The 18,228-nt window shown below is 36.4% G+C and overlaps 1 protein-coding gene across 1 annotated transcript; it reads left to right on the plus strand.

Moving 5' to 3' along the window:
- Positions 1-1,389: 1,389 nt before the first annotated feature.
- Positions 1,390-17,917, plus strand: LOC148630279 (NACHT and WD repeat domain-containing protein 2-like). Its single transcript, XM_088564599.1, has 7 exons — positions 1,390-1,880; positions 3,724-3,812; positions 6,280-6,399; positions 6,704-6,916; positions 7,032-7,176; positions 11,010-11,584; positions 13,318-17,917. Exons 1-7 carry the CDS (start codon positions 1,754-1,756, stop codon positions 17,293-17,295), a joined length of 5,247 nt encoding a protein of 1,748 aa, XP_088420725.1. The 5' UTR covers positions 1,390-1,753; the 3' UTR covers positions 17,296-17,917.
- Positions 17,918-18,228: the final 311 nt, after the last annotated feature.

Below are 18,228 nucleotides of genomic sequence, written 5' to 3' on the forward strand. Positions count from 1 at the left end.
GTTTTTCCACTACTTCCAAGTTGCCTGCTGCGCTTGTAGCATGATACTTATACGAATTGGACATAACTTTCTGTAAGTTTAAACTGGTCTGGATGTCTGTTAACTGCTAGTAGTCTTTAGTTTGTACATTTGCGTAATTTATATTCAGTTTCTATATTTCCGTTGTAACAAGGGACTCAGAACTTTTTGAACTGATGTTTAGGTCTGTTTAATTGTGTAATATTTTTTTTTCACTTTTTCACAGTGGCCAGATTATAAAGGGGAGAGTTGTGATCACGTCAAAGTACTTTTAATCCTGCCGCATTTTTTGCGCCTATCCGAAGTCAGGAATTTCTGGCCTCTCTATGTCTTGCTTCGTTTTCACCTTTAGATTATTTTCATGTTGCTTGAGTATATAGGGGTAACACTGTACAAATGTACCTGTATATAATGATGTTTTGGGGACAAGCTGCAGCTTTCCCTGTGGTGTGAGAGTTTCCTCGTCGTTCATTGAAGACCAATGGGTGGCCTTGGGCTGACATTTCATCCCGGCGGGGTTGTTGTCTCTTTGACATATTCACCATATCTATTCTCATTATATTAGTTGGAAACGATTCGCTCTAATGTCAATGTTGTTCATTAATGTGTCATCCTGTCGTTAGTTGATTTTTTAGTTTGTTTTCAAAGACAGTCAACGTTCGACTGCCGTGGATTTTGTTACTTTTATTGTCGTGGCCTGTCAGGTCTTACTTGAAGGTGTATTTACACTTGTTCAAGACATTTTGATGACCTCTGTAAGTATTTACTATTTTATAGGGTTTTACGATGGTGCAATTGTTGCGTTTCACCATATATGTACCTTTTTCAATTATAGTTTCTGAATGCAAATTTATATCTGAAAGATGGCGGACAAAACTTCGCACAAACCGAAGGACAACACGGCACAAAAAACAACAAGACGGATGTAACTGAAGATGTATGTCTATACATATATGATAGATAATTAATAAAGAGTTAATGTTTATACGTCGCCTGTCAAATGTACGTGGGTTTGGGGGAAAAAGGGGGTACATGGGCATAGATACATGTACATGTATTAGTTAAATTCAATTTGAAAACGGGACAGACTAAACTGAATAGAAGATTTGATCTATTTGAAATATTTATATCTATTTGTGACAGTAAAGAAAGGTAAAACCTTTTAATTCAATGATTAGTGATCAGTTATTGTTACCCAATATGACCTAAAAGAAATTAAGTTACTAAGGAAAAAATAAAACAATACAATTTTTTTTTTAATTTTCAAGGAGGCCTTTCAGAAAATAAATCTTATCTTTCAATAAATTTCTACAAAAGTGAAGGATTTGGAGATCCATATAGAAAACAACTACTGGTATGAAAAGAAAGATCGATAATAAAATCTCTTATAGATCGTGAAAAGTATCTCATTTATCAAAACCTGCAGGTAGTATGTATATATGATAACCGCTTTATACTTGTTCTGTATTGATGTTTTTCGTTTAAGTGAAGTATATTTAAATTTCTTAAAATTTATTTGGCAAATATTCAAAACTACCGAAAGTCGATTGATTAGGTCGCTACTACCTGAGACATTTAAATTCGATTTAGAGCGTCCTTGGCAACAAACGATTTAACCAGTCGTTGACATATTCTCGGCGATGTAAAGTTATTATCTCTCCATTGTGTACGACTTGTTTTGTGTATTATTGCGGAGTTGTACGAGCAATTGTCACAGGGACTTGCTCCCAAGAACATGGCGACATCAATTAATGGCACAGAGTTTCCGGTAAAAGAGATACTATCGGGGGAACTGCACGGATATGAGATACCCATCATACCACCTAAAGTAGTACGAGTCTTCTTATCTTCTGCTGGACAAGGTCAGTCAACTCACGGTTATACACGCCTTACTACAACAAAAGGAGACTTTTAATGATTATAAAAAAGACAATAAAAAATATCTATTGTCTGAATGAGTCAAAGGTATTTTGTAGTATAAAATACTCTCAATTTTTAACTACATCAATATATAGTCGGTGGACAAAGTTCCTCGGATACAGTAAAGTAAATAAAGAAGTACATTAACTATGTTTAAATGTGACTATTATATAAATTAAGTTTAGAGAGGGAATTTAATTGAAATTGTTTAAGAATTTTATCAAACTGTTAACATATCTAATTTAAAGTATAAAACTTATCTGATAGATTAAAAGTATATTCCCAAGCATGAATGTTATCAAATATCTTCTACATAGAGTTTTCTGTACAAGTGACATCCTAGATCGAAATACATGCAATAAAAATACATAGGCGATGTATCCGTCTGATAATGAGAACATTTATTCTACGAAATACCGTGGAAGGGTAATCAAGGGAACCAAAATTCTATCGGAAATCAAAAGAATGTAAAGCAGGGACAAAGACGAGATATGGAAAACAGACACACCCCACAAAGTACATAAAATAACCAAAATAATACATACAAAGTAACGAAAGTAAATAAGCAACTCGGACGCCAATAAAAACTGGGAGCATGGACCAGGTGCACCGGTATGGTAAGCGTCCTCTGCTTTTCTAGAAACACCCGCCGAGTTGCTCATAAAAAGTCAAGTCCAGGGTAGACGTGTAGGAAAACTATGACACGTTGAACAAATCAGTTTTCATGGTGTAGATGGATTCATCGTAACGATCCACGACTTCATGATGACGACCATAAAACTTCTGTAGTGATGACTTCAGTCCTGTAGCAACATAACTCTGTTCCATTATCCTAATTGTAATAAGTCTAGTGCGGTTCAAAAAGTCTTTGTAGTTACGGCAAGCTCTGGCATAACGTATGAATTGTGATTTGAAAACTCCATACACAGGTGTTGAAGGGATATTGTCATAGATGAAGGGAAAGTTTACAGTACGGATTGAAAAGTCATCGCGTTTGTCGTATAGTTTGGTCAATAGTTTTCCTTTATCACCGATCTCTATATGTAGGTCAAGATACGAGGCTGACTTCACAGTGTCTTTAGTATCCTTTATCTCAAGTTCTTTTGGGGTAGATGCGATGTATAAAATCCCGAAAGTAGGATTGTTTAACGATAATATTTCATCTATTTAGCGGAAATCTATCTTACACCTACGGCGAGATAGTCATTATCTTGTAAACCAAATGAGTACATTGACGATATATATACTAATATAACTGTGGTGATAAATCAATAAATACTGACTATTATATAGAAAAATGTGTATCACATGCCATATCACCCATGACTCCTATATCACACCAAGGGCAACCGGCCCGTGGGGTGATATAGCTCGAGGGTTGATACGGCATATGATAAAGATTTTGACATGTCATTCATTATATCATATATTTTACCCCAAGTGTGTTCTGGGTGTGTAGTAAGGTATGCGATATACTTCTAGGGGTTTAAGAGTAATCAATAGAACCAAGATTCTTGCGGAAATCAAAGAATTTAAAATGAAAATATCAACTCAGTTATTTATCAAACGAGCCTCTGTGAGTTTGTTATGAAGTTCTTACAAAAAAGCATGTTGATATTTAGCAGTATTCAACATTTACGAGTTACACAACCTTTTTCTATGACTACTTTGGAATTGCTGTTATGGCGGAAATTCTAGCAATCGTCCTTATCACACCATGGACGATTTGATATGAACTAGTGATATGAAACAAACGTATAGATTATCGGTTTTGTTCGTTTATAGACACAGTGACAGAGAGAAACACTCTGGTAAAAGATGTCTACCCAGAACTCCGGGAATACTGTCGACAAAAGTATGGAATCGAATTTCAGGTAAGACGGGGACATTAGTAACAAACATCAAAGAAGTTTCTCTGTAGGATTAATGAAAGCTGTCAAATTAAGGTTCTGTTTCAGATTTACATGTAAATGTGTTACTGTAGGGACAGAAATGGTCATGTAATATATCCATTGCAAAGTGTGAAACTTTCTCCTACTTGTATCAGTTGAGTTGTCAAAGCTGGTACTTTTTATTGAAAAATAGAACAAAAAAGAATTATTTTTACCTAGGCAACCTCAGTAAATATAAAGCTGAACAGAACATTAGTATAAATCTACTAACTACTAGATGACAAGTTAGGGATTACTACAAGGTGACAAGTTACGGTATAATACAAGGGGGCAAGTAAGGGATCAATACAAATTGACACGTTTTGGTATACTAAATGTGTCAAGTAATGGATTACTATCAGGTGACGAGTCAAGGATAACTACATAGTGACAAGTAAGGGGTTGCTATACGGTGACAATTTAGAGATTACTACAAGGTGACAAGTTAGGGATTACTACTAGATGACAGGTTAGGGATCACTACAAGGTGACTAGTTAGGGATTACTACTAGATGACAGGTTAGGGATCACTACAAGGTGACAAGTTAGGGATTACTACTAGATGACAGGTTAGGAATCACTACAAGGTGACTAGTTAGGGATTACTACTAGGTGACAGGTTAGGGATCACTACAAGGTGACAAGTTAGGGATCACTACAAGGTGACAAGTTAGGGATTACTATTAGTTAACACGTTAGGAATTTTCCACAAGATGACAAGTTAGAGATAACTAAAAGGTGACAATTAAGGGATGACTACAAGGTCACAGTTAGGGATAACTACAAAGTGACAATTTCGGGATTACTACTGAGTGACGATTTTGGAGTAACTATAATGTGGCAAATAAGGGTATACTAAAAATTAGGAATTGCCACACGGTGGCGAGTTAGGGATTACTACTAGATGAGAAATCAGGGATCACTACAAGGTGACAAGTTAGGAATTACTTTCAACCTTGTGGTAATTTCTTACCTGTCACCTTGTAATAATTCCTAACTTACAAGGTGGCAAGTTAGGTTTTAAACGAACGCTTCTATCATGCGTTTAAACGAACGCAAAACGATGTGTAAACGCACGATAAATGATACACGAACGCTAATGCGGGAAACGTGAACGTTCCAAAAGCGTTACATCTAAACAAATTCTAATATGACGTCTTCATATCGTCAAACAATATATGTCGGTACAACCCCACCTTTAGCACCTGAGCACTGTAGCTCGGTGTTAAATAATCGAATATAAATGCCGTACCCATGTAATAATGAGTACAAATCTACCCCGCCATGGATTATTTCTAAATTATACCTCTCAGTATACAAACGTCTTTACAAATCAAATCTCTCTGTAGCTAACATTCAAACAAATTATACCTCTCAGTATACAAACGTCTTTACAAATCATACCTCTCTGTAGCTAACATCTGAACAAATTATACCTCTCAGTATACAAACGTCTTTACAAATCATACCTCTCTGTAGCTAACATCTGAACATATTATACCTCTCAGTATACAAACGTCTTTACAAATCATACACTTCTCTGTAGCTAACATCTGAACAAATTATACCTCTCAGTATACAAACGTCTATACAAATCATACTTCTCTGTAGCTAACACTTCAACAAATCATACCTCTCAGTATACAAACATCTATACAAATCATACCTCTCTGTAGCTTACATTTAAACAAATCATACATGTCAGTACACAAACATCTATACAAATCATACCTCTCTGTAGCTAACATCTAAACAATCTAAGCAAATTATACCTCTCAGTATACAAACGTCTATATAAATCATACCTCCCTGTAGCTAACATTTAAACAAATTATACCCCCGAAGGCTGACGTATGATCGAATCGCACCTCTGTAGGCTAACATCTAAACGAATCATACTTCAGAAGGCAAACGTATGATCGAATCACACCTCAGTAGGCTAACGTCAGATCGAATCACACCTCTATAGGCTAACGTCTGATCGAATCACACCTCTGTAGGCTAACGTCTAAACGAATCATATTTCTGAAGGCTGACGTCTGGTCGAATCACACCTCTGTAGGCTACTGTCTGAACGAATCATACCGCCGAAAACTGACGTCTTTTCAAAACATACCAAGAAGGCTTACGTCCAATCAAATCAAATAATAACATCTGTTGCAAATCGGAAACGATGTTAGTTGATCTGGCGCCAGTATTAAAACCTGTTTTCTTCTCATGGAGCAGTTTGAATATTTTTAGCCATTCATAGTTCTGGTCTTACATTCTACATATATAAGACATCGCTGACGCTCCGTCCATATTAATTCTTGTCCAGTCATAATTCCCATTCAGGCTTTTCAAAGCCTTTAGTTTTAAAAGTATTCCTATTCGTTTTTATTTCTTATGTATTTAACAATGGTAATTGCAGATCGTGGATATTGATTGGGGAATCCCGGGAGATCGAATTCTACCAGACCACACTCTTATTGACTTCAAACTTCGAGAAATAAGACGTTGTCAGCGATATACTGCAGGACCAACATTTGTGGTATGTTTACTTAAAACTGACATTAGTCTACTAACTCGCCAACTTTAAATTACACTCTCATATTGAAAAGTGTTAGCAGGCTAATATATTCAGCCTGTTTCAAACTTAATTTAAAAACTGGATAAAAAAAAACACCCTGCTTTCTTCTCGTTCCCATTTAAATGAATTCAAGAATACTTTAAACACATTTTCTGAATTCTACAGTTGATGTAGATTTTTTTTACATAGAGAAACTGAATTTTGTGTGAAACTTTCCTCACAAGTCAAGGATGCAAATCACTGAAGAACAAAAATGATTTTACAGGCCTTAATAGGACAGCGATATGGTAATAAATTTCTACAGACATCTATCCCAGCGGAAGAATACGATCTAATTAGAATGGTTCTACACAAACATAAAGGCCGAGAAACTCGAACGGCTCCGGTTCTGGACAAATGGTACATCAGGGACAATAACTCCATAGCTCCGGTCTATGTGCTACAAGATGTCGCATCAGTTCTCCCGGATATAATATCGGTACGTTTTTTCTTACTTCAATGTGTTATAATAAATAAAAAAAAATAATGTATTTAAATAGACGTAATAACTGTTTTGCGGTATCAAGTTTATTATATTATTTCATGAATAACAGGAAAATGAAGAAAAGAAAAAGACGGCTTTAAAGGAGTGGAAAGTGACTGAACATGAAATGAAACGATTGATGAACAAAGGAGCAGAGTTTTGCTATTTAGAGGGACTAATTGATGCTGACACTAAGCACAAATATACAATGTCAGGTAGGTAATATCAATGTTAATTAATATTTTACTTGGAAAGATTGATAGATGCCGATACTAATAAAACGCAACGGATCCAACAATAATTCGTTTATACCTTTGCAGAATAGTTGGACATTTCAGAAGATTTCAAAAACGCGTGAACGATAATTTCATTAGAACTTGCACAGTAATGACAACAATTAACTGTTAAGTCCCGTTACATATAATAGGCGTGAAAAACAAATTGAATATACACCACAAATAAATTAAAAGATAATGTGGATCCTAAGTCTTGAGAAAAAATATTGCTACAGGTAAAATTCTACAAGGTAAATTATTGGGTTGTTCTTAGATATTCCTCTATTAAATATTCCTCTATAACGTCCATTTCCCGCTGAAATTGCTTGCCAAACAATCCAGTTAAATTGCCTGCAAACCCAGTCAAATGGTCTTTGCTTCTCATATCATGCAATGTCGAGAAGCAATGAATGACAACCTATTTGACGTTTGCAGATTGGCTGAAAGGTGCTCGAGAATTTCGAAAGATTTTACGGATGCAATGACAACATCAAAAGTATAAAAAAACCTTTCAAGCCAATATAACAATAGCATAAATGTGATGAATTTATTTAACAAAAAACCAAGACGGGAAAGGAGTCATGGCCATCGTTACTATACGTCACCTAAGTTACATGATGTCTCCATAGATGGTCTCTTTCCTTTCATACAAAAACCTCTTGGACTTCATCACATTAGAATCAAACTTTATTCTATACTTCTCACTCTACTACACTCCGTTTACAAACCAAGTCTTGACACTCCTGACCCCACCTCATCATTATGCAGACTTGTTGCCATCATTTTGGATATTGGTTTCCACAGACTCTTTAAACCAGTTTGTGTGAAAAGTCAAGATGAAGAAAAACGATCATTTCTTCCACAACCGTTTGTCAACAAAGGTATTGATGCAATTAACTTGGCTAAAATCCACCATCACAAAAACGTTACCAACAAAATTCCCCCATATTTCATTGACAAATCCATACCAATTATTTCATATTCCTATACTTCACCCATTGCATCCCAAATTTTCAATCATAAAAGGCTATTGCAGAACCTCGAGATTGAGGACTTCAAGGCTAAACCACCTGACTGTTCTTGCAAAAACTTTCCATTCAAATATAGTTCTTCTGGTCACGTCGTTACGGGAGATTTAACCATCACCGAAAACGAATCTCCGCGTTATATCCTTTCTAAAGGTCCCAAGTACCGTGAACCACGCTCCATAAATTGGAATTATAACTTTAAAGTTGTTATGGATGCCTTGGAGGACTATGCAAGAAAATGGATAAAACGAGAACAAGAAGACGTTGATTTTCTGTCAGAGTGGTTAAAGGCCATGTCTTTAATTTTGACACGAATGAAAGTTTTAAGTAGGTCAATGAGTGCCATGGCTACATCAGTTTTCAAAGACCCCGATGTAGCAAAACCATAGTCTACTATACATGACAAATATGCTATCATAGCAGGAGACAAAGCCCAAAACAACATTGTTTTTGTCTACAAAACGCTTTACATCCAATGTTAACATTGTTTTTGTCTACAAAACGCTTTACATCCAATGTTTATTATCAGAGGTAGACGTCGAAAATAATAGCAGTGATAAGACCTATACTGCTACCACACTCTCCACAGAAGAGATTGTGGAAAACTATAAATCTGTGCTATCCTCTTTTGGTTTCGCTACCAGGGACGATGATTGTGATTTACCGCCTATGTACTGGAATCCTAAAGTCTCACTAACCACTTCTAATGTTTCCATTACTTTACATGTTAAAAATGTAATTTTCAAAGTTTCACTGTGAATTCCCAGGACAAATGACATCTTAAAGTTGCATACCATTGCAAAGCTGGGAAAATAAGGCTTTCAAAATCATTATGCTAATGGTACGATGATATTAGAAATTCTTCAGAAAATTTACTTGAATAAATAATACTGAAAATCCACATTTTTACCTTTTCTGCTAACTGACAGCATGGAGGCAAATTACTCACACATGTAAACCATATTCATACACATTTGTTGTTGATCGCATACATCATTTTAAAGTACACATTCTCAGCTTTATTTTGACAACTTTTAATCATAATACACACAAATAATGCACTTACAATGCATATGTCTAGGTTCAGAGTTTTTTTGGTACTACATAGGGGGTGGCCATTTGACCCGGAAGTGGTTAGTGAGACCTAAACTCCACAAGAATCTATACAAACAAGGTTTTATAGCTGGATATGCAAAATGTATAGCACCAAACCTCTTTCAGAACGTTTAACTTCTTTACTCACAACTGTCGAAGAGGTCTGCAGTCCTACCACAACACTTGTTACTCCCGTAGTGGTATTAATTCAATGTGGATCTTGAAAAATTCTTTTGGTGACAATCAGTTCAAGGCTATTATCTGAATATAATAGCATTAAAACTTACGATTTTTCCACACTGTATACTTCTATTCCCCATACTCAGTTAAAATTCCGACTTAAAAACATTATACCTCGTTGTTATTCCAAAAAGGTGGTACACCTAGATATAAATGTATAGTTCTTGGTAGAGATTCCTCATACTTTGTAAGAAATAATTCCAAATCATCTTTCAAATAAACAGAGAAAGATGTTTACAAAATGCTGAAATTTTTAATCGACAACATATTTGTCCAGTGTGGTGGACGTGTTTTTCAACAACGGAAAACGGTACAAATTGTGGTCCGTTACTTGATGACCTATTCCTTCATTCTTATGAGGCTTAATTTGTAGCTGATCTGATCCGAAAGAAAGAATATCGTTGGCTAGATCCTTTAATCTCAGTTTCCGCTATAAAGGTGACGTATTATCTTTAAACCATCCTAATTTCGGGGATTTGATACATCGCATCTACCCCAAAGAACTTGAGATAAAGAATACTACAGACACTGTGAAATCAGCCGCATATCTTGACCTACACTTAGAAATCGATGGTAAAGGAAAACTTTTGACCAAACTTTACGACAAACGTGATGACTTTTCATTCAGAATTGTCAACTTTCCTTTCATCTGTGGCAACATCACTTCAGCACCTACGTATGGAGTGTTCATATCACAAATCATACTTTTTGTATCGCGCTATAACTCTAACAGATAGGCTTCTGGAACATGTTTATGTTGCTACAAGATTGAAGTCATCACTACAGAAATTTTATGGTCGTCATTTTGAACTCGTGAATCGTTATGGTGTATCCATCTGCACCATGAAAACTGATTTATTCAACGGGTTATGGTTTTCCTTTCCTCGTTTGTCTACCCCGGACTTGACTTTTTATGAGCAACTCGGCGGGTGTTTCTAGAAAAGCAGAGGACGCTTACCCTACCGGTGCATGCTCCTAGTTTTTAGTGTAGACGGAGTTGCTCATTTGCTTTTGTTACTTTGTATGTATGATTTTAGTTACTTTATGTTCTTTGTTGTGTATGTCTGTTTTCCATGTCTGGTCTTTGTCCCTGGATTACATTCTTTTGATTACCGCTATAATCTTGGTTCCCTTGATTACTCGAGAAGTTCGAAAGAAGCTTGATGTGTTTACAGCTGTATTGTTAGAAAAGCTTCATTTTAAATCCGAGAACAATTTTAAACTTCGGCGGATATGCCATTTATAAAATATCTTAATCTTCAGTGGCGATGTCACTTATAAATCTCTAAATCATCGGTGGCGATGCCAATTATAGAATACCTTAATCACCTATGAAGATGCCATTTATAAACTATACTAATCAATCTACTTATTGTTGCGATGTATTTATTTTATTTTCTTTTATGACAGATTTTGAAAGCCAAACACAAATTGGGATTGAAGAAAGCACATGTCCATCGAACGTTGGAATTGTTTTATTGAGGAAGATAGTAGATTTAACCAACTACATTGATGATCCTAAAGCACCGACTTTCACTGAAATCATTTTCAATGACAAAACAGACGAATACGAAATTGACAATGTCGCTGGCCATCTTCTCAACAAAATGTCCAATAGACTGAGAAACCTAGTTACAGAAAACAACACAGCCTCATTTGATGTGCTATGGCGTTATGATGATGTAATTGATCCAGAATTACACAAGGATTATTTACAATCATTGTCTTCTCATTTTAAAGAGAAAATGATTGCCCTTATTGACCAGGAAGCTCCAAAATCTCTTATTGACGTGTCTCCGGAAATTTGTGAGGAGGCATTAGCTCACATAATACGATGTAGGGACCTTGCAGAGGACTTCTGTATTCGTTTAGAGGAGCTGAATACTCTTAAAAAATATCTACAAGGGAACGTCAAACATCCAGTAATCGTCCATGGGTCACATGGTTCCGGAAAAAGCACATTAATTTCTAAATTGTGCACTGAAGTAAGTTCTAACTAGTTTAAATATATTTTCAAGACGATAATTTGGTTTTATACGACAGCAAGAAAATGTCAAAAATTATATCATTTTTCGTTCCTGCCGTAATACAACGAAGATGTTAAGTAATGGTCTGCATCTGCTGATCAGATTTTGTTCAAATTTTGTATGATTGGGTTTTGATAACCACCTTGTGAACTTTATTCTATTGCACCGCTAGCTGTACTGGGCTTGTGATTGTGAGGCGATCGGAAAACTTTGTGAACGTTACTCTTCTGACTCTTTTGATTGGATCTGAGTTTTGATGCATCTTAACTCCTGAGCGAGATTAAATCCACCGTATTGTACCTGTAATGTTTGTATTAAATCAGATTTCTGACTATGTTTCACATCGTTAAGGAAGATGCTCTTTGAAATGACTTTTCGGTTTGCAGATTTACCCACTTTTAAGAATAATCAAGGGAACCAAGATTCAAGCGAAAATCAAAAGAATGTAATCAAGGGACAAAGACCAAACATGGAAAACAGACACACGCACAACAAAGAACATAACATAACCAAAATAATGCGTACAAAGCAACAAAAGTGTAGCTACTCGGACTCCAATAAAACTGGGAGCATGGATCAGGTGCACCGGTAGGGTTAGCGTCATCTGCTTTTCTCTAGAAACACCAACCGAGCTGCTTATAAAAAGTCAAGTCCGGGTAGATGGAAGAGAAAAGGGAAAACTATGACACGTTAAACAAATCGGTTCTCGCGGTGCAGATGGACACACCGTAACGATCCAAGAGTTCATGATGACGACCATAAAACTTCTGTAGTAATGACATCGATCTTATAGCAACATATCCCTGTTCCAGAATCCTAATTGTAAGAAGTGTAGCGCGATACAAAAGTCTGCGTAGTAACGGCAAGCTATGGCATTACGTATGAGTTGTTAATGAAAGCTCTATACGCAGGTGCGGGGGCTTAAAGGTTGTTGTTCCAACATTTCTTTTTTAAATTGTTAAAACACCTATACTTAAGCGCCATTACAGCAACACATAATATAAGGCAGGGGATATAAATCTGGCTTCCTGGTCAATAATTTAAAGGACCAAAGGATCGCTAAAAGACGCCAGCCATTGATATGCACATTATATGAGTAAATTGCCGCATGTGAAATAAAATAGAAACAATGAATTAAAATTATATTAACTTAATTTTTGTACATTTGTATCGAAAAGAGGCAAAGTAATTTGGAAGAAAAAGTTAAACTTTTTCTCTCAAATTCGAATATGATAACGTATAAAAACAAATAAATCACGTCATATCAAAAGACACCGGTGACCCGGGGTTATATTTGAAAGAAACATGTGGAACGAAAATATTACTGAGGCTCCTAGGTTACAGGAGATATATGACTAATCTTGATATACATGCTACAGTAAAAAAAAAAAAACCAAACAAACAAACAAAACTCACAAAACTCAGACTAGACCGTAAAACACTCTCTGTACATCTAAAATGTGATGACACCCCTATCGGTCTTGTTACTGGAGTGTTGATCCTAAAGACATCGGTCTTGTTACTGGAGTGTCAGTCCTAAAGACATCGGTCTTGTTACTGGAGTGTCCAGTTTCTATTTCTTTCCTTTGGTTTTTAATGTTCACATTTATTTTTGTAACTAGAGATTTTTGACTGTATGCAGCATTAAAAGCCTTTAAATTGTTTTGACATTATAATTCCTGCATTTGTAGATACCAGAAATATTTCAACAGAAAGTGTTAAATGTTATACGGTATGTTGGATATACGTCTAGGAGTTCTGACTTGAGACAGTTGTTAACCAGTGTTTGCTGCCAAATCCTTCAGGCTCTTGATCAAAGCTGTGACGACCTTCCCTCAGATTTCAAAGATCTCCACAAATTCTTTCTGCATTTACTTGAACTTATCCCGAAAGATGTACTTTTAGTACTGCTTGTTGATGGTGTAGAGAATATATCTAAAGATTATAATGCTCATCAAATGTCATGGTTACCTGTAACACTAGAAGATAACGTTAAATGTATACTTACCACTGATTCATCTTCAAACGAGATTTTATGTAAGCTTCAGAAAGATATACTGATTGACCAGTCGTCATATCTGGACTTGGAAACACTAGACATTCACTCTTGTCAGCTTATGATGGACTTCTTTTTGTTTAGACATGGTCGTAAAATCTCAGAATCTCAGAAGACAGTATTCCGAGAAGCATTCAATAAACACTCTTGTCCTTTGTTTGTCAGTCTGTGTGCAGAGAACGCTCGTCACTTGAGATCGACAGATAAATTTGAGATAGGACTGCTACCAAGGAATACTAGGGATGCTCTTCATTTGTTCTTTGATGCATTAGAAAAGGAACATGGTTCTGTTCTAGTGTCAAGAGCTATGAGTTACATGGTAGCTTCAATCACAGGGTTAGGCGACATGGAAATGGAAGATCTTCTGTCTCTGGACGATGATGTACTCAATTCAATCTACACATCTTACCATCCACCAACGAGACGTATTCCGTACATAAAATGGCTCAGACTTAAGGAGTCTATAAACACATTTCTTTTAGAAAGAATTACCAATGGTATAACCTTTTATTATTGGCGACATGAATTGTTCCAAGAAGTTGTACATGAGAGATATCTGCAAGAGCCAAACGTAATCAAGTCAATTCATTCCATGTTGGCAGATTATTTTCTTGGTACCTGGGCCAGGAAACCGAAACCAATATCTTCTATATCACCGGAGTATGACGCTGTGGTGAAATCCTCAGGCACCACAGGTGAACGTTATGTACCTACACAGCCTCTAACATTCCAGCTTGGAGATAGCCCAGTTAAGTTCAATCGACGGATGTATGATCAAGTACCAAGACTTTTGTACAAAGCAGAAAGATTCGACGAATTAAATAAACTTGTTCTGTTTAATTACGAATGGATTTATAACAAGACAAAAGCATTGTCTCTTCAGCATATATTTTCTGACTTTGCTTTGAACCCTGGAGTAGAGGCAATGCTAGTTGAGGAAGCACTTCGTGTAGCTGAATCTACTATAGAAGCAGACATAAACAACTTGGCTCCAGAAATATCAGGTCATCTCTTACCCTATTACAAAAGTCTTCCAAACATCCGTGCATTAGTACAACAGTGTGACACTGCTGGATTGAAACACTGCTCTTTGGTGCCAAACTTTTCCTACCTCCAAGTCCCCGGAAGCTCTCTTCACTTTACATTTACTACTGAGATGCCTTGTGATTATTTCCGCTTCCTACAGGACGAGAAGTTTTTGTTGACCAAACATCGAGATTCGCCGTATATAAATGTTTTTGAAATGACGACAGGTGAAACGAAGAAAACAATTTTTACATCTAATGGTGGTCTGTATGTTACTCCAAATGGTTTAAAATTTCTGGTTGTTGATCATGTCACCCAAAAGGCAATTAAAGTACACAAGTCAGACACAGGAGAGTACGTTGGTCAGTTGATAGTCTTAAACAACATTGATCTGAAGCCAAAAGAGAAGTACAAAATTAGTGACATTTGTTTAACTAACGATAGACTATGTGTTATTGTCACAACTGATGTCAGTTACTTGTGTATTGCTGATATCGATACGTGTCAATTTCTTCAGATAATTTGTCTTGATGGTCGTTCAGACATTTGTAGAATTACCAATGATGGACAGTTTGTTTTCTGTAATTCCAACGAGTTTTTACTGTCGTACGACTTGTATTCGTTAGAACATATCTACACACTGGCTATCGCCCATCGTCCTATATCAATGGCATTTACCAAGGACGGTTGCCGGGCATACCTCTGCAATGACTCTGAGACCAAACTAACCATTATTCACTTACACCGAGGCACTGTGGAAATGGTGTACAAAACTGTTCTGGACGAAGACATGCCTAATGACCGACTCCAAAGTTTACGTATATCGCCAACCGATGACGTGATTCTTATTCGTGGTCTGAACACCATCGTTGTTTATGGCAGGTCAAGTGAGAAAGTCATAGCTCGGTTTCCACGACCAAAAGATGTCCCAAAGGAATTCAAACTGCCAAAACGTATCAACTACATAGAGTTGTATTACAAACAAGCTGAATTTTCTAGAGATGGTAAGTTTGTCATTGGTACAATATTCCGTAATATTTACTTGTGGCAAATATCTACCGGAAATCTCATTACGACTATACAAGCTCCCGTGGGAATCATTTCACGTCTTATGGTTTGTGAAAAAAGTAGCCATGTAGTCACACAATTAGATGAATCGACAGAAATTCAAGTATGGAATATTGGAGATGCTGTAAACCAGGTAGATATGTTGGATAAACTGTCTGGACCAATAGTAGATGTCAAGGTCACCAGTGATAACTCTATAGCATACGTTGTCTGCAAAACCAGTGATGAAATTGGAGTTATTGACATGTGCAGTGGTGTCATGTTAGATCTTCTCACACATGAAAGTAATGTCAGAGACTTCGCTATCACACCCAGTGGGAACTATGTACTTGTCTCTACATCAACCAAGAAAAGAGACGTTTCAAATAAACTCTGGGACATGTCTGAGAGACGTATCATAAAAGAGTTTGGAAATGCAATCGGTTATTGTATATCGCCAAACATGGAGTCGTACATACTCTTTGTCTCACAAGAGAGTACCAAGTTCCATGCTCCGTACTCTGTAACGATGTTCCGATTTATCGGAGATGCTTTCCACGAGTATGTCCATCCCTTAGCTCTGAAATTTGTTCTGGAGAAGCCATTTCTGACATATGATGATAAATATCTTGTGGTACTTACAGCACAAAATCACATTCAAGCAAAGAATGCCTATGATACACCAACCATTTGTACGTTTTCAATGGAAGAGGACATGAAGGTGTCCTATTTCACACCAGAAAGCTTTGAAGGATCGGTCAACATTGGTTCCATTCTTAGAGTGATGCCCTGTAAAAACAACCCGTACACTATAGCGGTATTGTATGAGTCAAACGATGATATCAATTGTAACTATTATGACTCAGGAATATGCCGAGGGTTTCTAGTGTTAGATATCTGTAGTGGATCACTTATAAGCGTCTGTTATCCTTTTATGCCAAATGAACCGAGAATTGACCCAGGGGTCCTGTTTTCTGAGGATTACTCCTTCTGTTTGGACCACCATTCAAATATCTTCGATATAATTCAACAAGAATATATAGGAAAGTTGACAGACTTAGATGTTCCTCCATCACTAATGGCACTAAACGGCACTCAAGTTGTTTTTTATGATGAAACAAAATTATACGTCATAAGAATTCGAGATGGTAGGTGCATTGCTACCTGTGACGTGCACTCAAAATTGTGTACACTTAAACTGTGTCCAAACGAGAGGACTTTAATCGCAGGCTGTGAAGATGGAACTGTCGCATCTTACGTCATCATAGATCCAGCGGTAGATGATGCTGAGGCAGTTATTCAACACTTAGGTAGCCGACAGATGAATGAATCGTTAGAGATTGATGGCCGTATGTCTCGTTCTTGGGACAAAATATCTACTGGTTCTGTCCACGGTTCCTCGCGTCCCCCATCAGCTATTAGCAATGGTCCAAAAGACAAACTTCTTCTTAATAAGGTAGAACCAGCTACAGTTGTAAGGCCAAGTTCAGATACCCTTTTGTATCTCAACCCCAACTCCAAAACATGTAGTCTAATGTGAGCCAGTCCTTCGTGTATCTACATGCTCAGATACATATATATAATACACTATTTGAACTCTTACTCTGAAATATGTAGCCTATTTTGACCTAAATACTTATACAACATGTAGAGACACATACAGTTTCTATTGAGGACTAAAGCATATCATTATGGTGGATAGATAAGTGACGATTTAAAATAATGATTAAATTAGAGATTATAAAACTTTCTACAAGTATCTCTATTTTACAAATGAATTTTGCATTTTTATGTAAATACAAGAAACCATTTCGAAACGGGTTCAGTTTTGACTTTACATTTCAACATATAAAATCTGATTAGTAATGATAAACAGTGTGTTTCATTAATTTTGTAATGCTGAGCGATGTGTTTGATCAGTTGTGTAATGACGAGCGGTGTGTTTGATTAGTTGTGTAATGATGAGCGGTGTGTTTGATTAGTTGTGTGAGTGATGGTTTTAATTGCGCTAAGTAAGATAGGAGTATGCATAATTTTCGTTAGTCATACGTACACGTAAATAATAAGTTAGATGCAATACTTATGGATACTTTATTCGAGACAAGTGCTTTATTATATCTGCCTGTGATATCATAACACTTCAATAAATTAGTCAATGTTTATTTTGTAATCTTTCTTCTTATTTAACAACGATGAAGGTTGAAATGTTTATAGCCTTTCCCTAGAAAACTACGAAGTTCATCAACATCAAAAACACCTTAATTCTTCATATCACAGTAGTTTGACTAGCAAACCAGTGAAGGCTAAAAGAACTTTTACTTCAGAAATTAAAAGCCTATGGATTGTCTGAAAACGCACTCAAGCTCATAAAAACCACCTTTCTGACAGACAGCAATCAGTAAAACTTGGTACAACACTGAGTGAACGGCTATACTGCAGCTTGTACAAAATTGTTCCACAGGGTTCAATTCTC

This window comes from Perna viridis, chromosome 1 (genome assembly GCF_037379345.1).
Source record: "Perna viridis isolate PV_CMFRI_1.1 ecotype Kerala chromosome 1, ASM3737934v1, whole genome shotgun sequence".
NCBI lineage: Eukaryota > Metazoa > Mollusca > Bivalvia > Mytilida > Mytilidae > Perna > Perna viridis.